The 4,614-nt window shown below is 59.4% G+C and overlaps 1 protein-coding gene across 1 annotated transcript in view; it reads left to right on the top strand.

Annotated features, from left to right (window-relative positions):
* Positions 1-290: 290 nt before the first annotated feature.
* The window catches only part of ENTPD8 (ectonucleoside triphosphate diphosphohydrolase 8), a 9,989-nt gene continuing 5,665 nt past the window's right edge, over positions 291-4,614 (top strand). The window contains exons 1-4 of the mRNA XM_056504875.1: positions 291-406; positions 2,852-2,983; positions 3,394-3,511; positions 4,492-4,614. The exon at positions 4,492-4,614 is cut by the window's right edge and continues 28 nt beyond it. Of these exons, the coding sequence (XP_056360850.1) occupies positions 2,864-2,983; positions 3,394-3,511; positions 4,492-4,614 (361 nt within the window). The 5' untranslated portion in view covers positions 291-406; positions 2,852-2,863. The remainder of the gene's footprint in view (positions 407-2,851; positions 2,984-3,393; positions 3,512-4,491) is intronic.

Raw genomic sequence — 4,614 nt, forward strand, 5'->3', positions numbered from 1 at the left:
AGGCTCGGCCCCTCACGGTGTTTGTGCCACAGGTCTGGCACTGTCTGGGGCTGCTGGAGCTCAGCTGCCGCCCCGTCCCGGCGCAAGGCGCTCGCAGGCTCCGGGGGCAGGGGCTGCCGGGGCTCTGTCCCCTCGCTGATCTCCGCGGGCAGCGCTGCCCTCCCGCTGCCCGGCTGAGCCGCTCCTCCAGCAGCGAAGTGGTTAATCCCGAGTGCCCTTTCCAGCCCGGCTCTCCAGCCCCAGCCCCGCTGCCTCCCGGACCAGCGCTCTCCTGGGCAGGTTGCTGGTCCGGGGCCAAGGGGAGGGCCCGGCCGGCGGCGCAGCCTTTGTCCCAGGAGCTCCGGCTCCAGGTAGCGCCGGGGCCGCGGCGAGCGCGGCGGGGCCGGAGCGGCGCCGGAGCCAGCGGGTGAGCGGGGCGAGCCGGGGATGGAGCTGCTCCGGGAGCGGGCCCTGGGCAGCAGCGGGCGGTGCTGGGGGGAACACGCTCCGTGGGCTGCTGTGGCAGCAGAGTGCTGGGGCGGCCACTCGCCGCGCGGAGTGCCCAGGTGCAAGGGGCAGAGGAGCACGGAGGGGACGGGGACCGGGCATAGAGGGCACTGCAAACCACAGCGCTGGTGAGAGGTGGGACGGAGGGAACTGCTCTGCCTGGCAAGGATGCTCCTAGCAATCCGCAGTCCACCTCCTAGAGCGTTCAGAGCTCTTTTGGCTTTCAAATCCCAAAGGTGCTCAGTGGGAGGTCAGCCCCGCGTTATCCTGAGCAACAGGCAGTTTAGATCCAGCGGTGGCTCTGAGCTTTAGCCCAAATTTTTGAGGCCCCGCTCCCTGTGCACGAGGAATGCTGTAAGTGAGGGACGTCCCACAGGTGTTTGTCAAGCCCTTCATCATGGCCAGCCCTACACAAACAAGTGCAGCCCTGATCCAGCTGCTGGGCACAGCTGGAAACTGTCCACACCTGGAAATGGGCAGGCACTGTGCAGCGTTGTGCCTCCTCTGCAGCTCTGGAACCTGATCCTGAACGGGTGGTAGCAGGTATTGGAGCTGGCCAGCCCCGGGATGCCACAGAAAACCTGGGCAGATCGATAAGCTTCTCACATTGTTTCCCACCCTTCCTGTGCCCTGTTCTCCTGCCTGGGAGAGCTGGCTCTGTGCTGCCTTTGGATGTTGTCCCCTGTCCCACCAAAATGGGAATTAGCCCCTACCAGGGCAGGAGCCCATTTCCCGCCCTCTCCTGCATGCAGCACAGGGCAATTTATCACCAATTCATGTCCTTCCATTTCACAGAGCCTGGAATAGAATTTTACAGGATGTAGGCTGGGGACTTTTGCCATTGCTTTGTTTGTTACTTGGAGCAGATGAATCACATCCCAACAGTGCAGTTATATCTGGGCACACTCCAGCAGGGCTGGTAGCTCTGCAGATACAACAACTGGGGACATAGTTATGTGGTTATCATGGTAATGCTAGGTTAATGATTGGAGTCTGAGATCACTTTGAATTGATCACCACTTTAATGTCTTAAAGAGGTCCTTAATGATTCCCTCTTTCTATGATAGGGACTTAGCTGATTCCATAGAATCTCTTCTGTGGGAGATTGGTCACCCTTGTTCATTGCCAGAGATGCTGAGTCCAAAACAGTAATCAGCATCTCCTTTGACCTTGTCAAAGGTCTTTCCACTGACCTGGGAAAAGGGCAGGGGAATTTCTCAGGGATTTTATGCACTCACAGAATTGTGTAGCCAAGTGACAGCTCCAGGTTCCACCGAAAGCACTGATGAGGTTAAACCACACCTCTAGTGCCCAGGGCTCTCAGGCCATGCAAAGTTTTCAGCTGGAGTGTGAAGTGAGGCCAGCCTGGCTCCCAGCAGGTATCCTGCCTGTGTGGCTCATGGCACTGGGCAGTGCAGGAGGAGAAGGGAGAGCTGTGCATTTCAGAAAGCACATCTGGGCCAGCTGTGACATGCTGAGCACAGGGAAATCTCAGCTGCCCTGTGCTGAGGGAGAGTCCCAGAGAACCAGACTCTGCTTTGCTGCAATTTCTTAGGGGTGTCTGGGGGCTGTTTCTGCTGGGAGCTGAGCTCTGGACTGACAAGTGGGAAGTGCTCCAGTCCCCAAGGGCAATCACTCTGGGCATTCCAGCCTGGCTGTGTGCCCAGCTGCCTTCCTCTGTCCTCCTCTGCCCTTGGGGCTGCAGGAGAGGTCTAGGGGTCACAGCAGGCGTGGAGACTGTCCCTGTGTGTCTCTTACATGCTGTGGCATCAGCAAGAGCTGAGCCAGGCAGGAGACACAGAGCTGGAGATGCTGTTCCCTGCCTGGAGCAGAAGGGACCCTCTTAGGGACAATCTGGGCCTGCTGGGCAACAGATGTGACCTGGTCCCAAGTGTCGTGGGACGGGTTTTGAGGTGGCAGAATGTGGGTGCTGGAGGGATGGGGCTCTGCACCCCAGAGGAGATGGTCACACTGGTAGCCTGCCAGGCCACCACCCTGCTCCAGCTAGCCACAGCCAGGCTGCCTGATGCTGCTGGGAAGGAAGGTGCTGGCTTGCCAGCCAGGCAACAGCTTGAGCAGGGCAGTGGGCTGGGGTCCAGAGGGACCTGAGGGGCTGCAGGTGAGAAGGCAGGGCTGGAAAAGCTGTGCTGAAGATCCTCCAAGGAGGGAGTGCTCAGAGTGGCAGGGTGTCCCAACCCTGAGGCTGCCAACAGCCCTACTGGGATGGGTCCAGAGGAGCCCATGGATATTATCCTCTTCTGTGCTAAGAGCAGCCATGCACCAGAGAATGGCTTCATTGTCAGGAAGGGGAAAGTCCCAGATCCACCCATGAGGTGTGAGCTGGGGGCTGGGGCTGTTCTTGCAGGTTGGAGGAGGAATGGGCTCCAAAGCCAAGGCCGTTGCTGGTCTCCTGGCAGCCACCTGTGTGTGCAGTGTCATCGCCCTCATTCTGAGCGTCGTGAATGTGAAGGATGTGCTTCTTCCCCCCAGCACCAAGGTAGGGTCCTCGGGAGGGGCACAGCTCTCTCTTGGCTGCTGGCTATCTGCTAGGTGTTGGATTTTGCCTGGGTTGACAGGCTGTGCTGTTTGTCACCAACATGGGGACAGAGCCCTGCACAGACTGGGGTGGTCTGGCTGAATCTGGTCACTGTGCCTGGCCACACAGCACATGCTTTTTCATCCCAAAGCACTGCCAGCTCCAGAGGCTTGGGATGGATCCTTCTCCCCAACACAGCTGGTGACTGCAGTGCCACCAGACCTTTTCTGTCCTGGTGACCACCAGTCTTGTTTGGCCACTCAAGGCTCCCCTGCCCATTGGGAGCTCTGATGGCTCTCCTGGAGCTTCTCTTGCTCTGCAGTGGGTGATGCTGGTCACAGGGTGACCCCGTGTCCCCTGTGCCTCCCCAGTACGGTCTGGTGTTCGATGCTGGCTCCACACACACGTCCCTCTACATCTACCGGTGGCCGGCGGACAAGCAGAACGGCACCGGCATCGTCTCCCAGGTGGAGGCCTGCTCTGTGTCCGGTGAGTGTGCTGCCATTTACCCTCCCTCTCCATGCCCAGCTCACCTGGGGTGGCCAGCCTTAGCTGTTCCACACACCAATGCCAGGTGTGATAAACGCTAGTTTATTTCTTGGGTATTTTTAAATACCCAGAGGGGCATTTACTCCTATTGCAATAATGCTATCAGACTTTGGCACAAGGGCAAGTCTCTCTGAAGGAAATGCCCAGGATGGAGAGCAGATCTAGGATCAGATAAATAGTACATGGAGCCAGGCTGAGGCTAGCAAAGGCCACCAGGCCAGGGCAGAGGTACCTGGGCAGGGGGCAAGAGGGCTCAGAGCTCACCTTGTCCTCATGTCCTGCTCGGCAGCAGCGGCACAGCAGTTACTGGTTAACTGCAAAGGTCTGGCAGAGGGCAAAGTGTAAAGCAAGGGGTGGCTGGGCTAATGGCAATCAATGAGTGCAAAGCTCCTGGGAATATAAAGAGTGAGATTTCCACCCAAGAGCCTGTCCCTACTGCCTGCAGGACCATGCCAGGTTCTCAGATCCAGTGCCAGCCACTAAAAATAGGGAGGCTGTGCAAGGGCACCTCTGTGCCTATCAGCTCCATGTGCGCTTGCAGCAGGGTGCAGGACACCTTGCTCCTTACTCAGGAAAGTGGGGAAGAGCTGTGTTTGTGGCCAGGTCCTGCAGGACAGACTGGCCATGCCCAGCACGTCGGCCGCTCCAGGATCAGGCCTGTGCTCAGCATCCCCAGCCACGCCTGCAGCCCTCTCACTGCCCGGAGGAGCTCCTTTGGCTCCCAGGCCGTGTGGCCATGGCACAGCTGCTGCCTCCTGGCAGGACAGCACCAAGCAGGGGTCAGGGCTGGACCTGGCAAACTTGAGCCTACCTGGGGCAAGCAACAAAAAGCCCTGAGGGATTTCTGGGTGGACATGTCCCCTGCTGTGCTGTCCCTGTGGGGCAGCCCTGGGCTCTCTCCATCCCCGGTTCCCTGGCAGGACCCGGCATCTCCAGCTACGCCGACGACCCCGCGGGGGCTGGCGCCAGCCTGAAGCCCTGCCTGGACAAGGCCATGCAGGTCATCCCGGCCGAGCAGCAGCGGGAGACGCCCACGTACCTGG

This window comes from Oenanthe melanoleuca, chromosome 17 (genome assembly GCF_029582105.1).
Source record: "Oenanthe melanoleuca isolate GR-GAL-2019-014 chromosome 17, OMel1.0, whole genome shotgun sequence".
In the NCBI taxonomy this organism is placed as follows: domain Eukaryota; kingdom Metazoa; phylum Chordata; class Aves; order Passeriformes; family Muscicapidae; genus Oenanthe; species Oenanthe melanoleuca.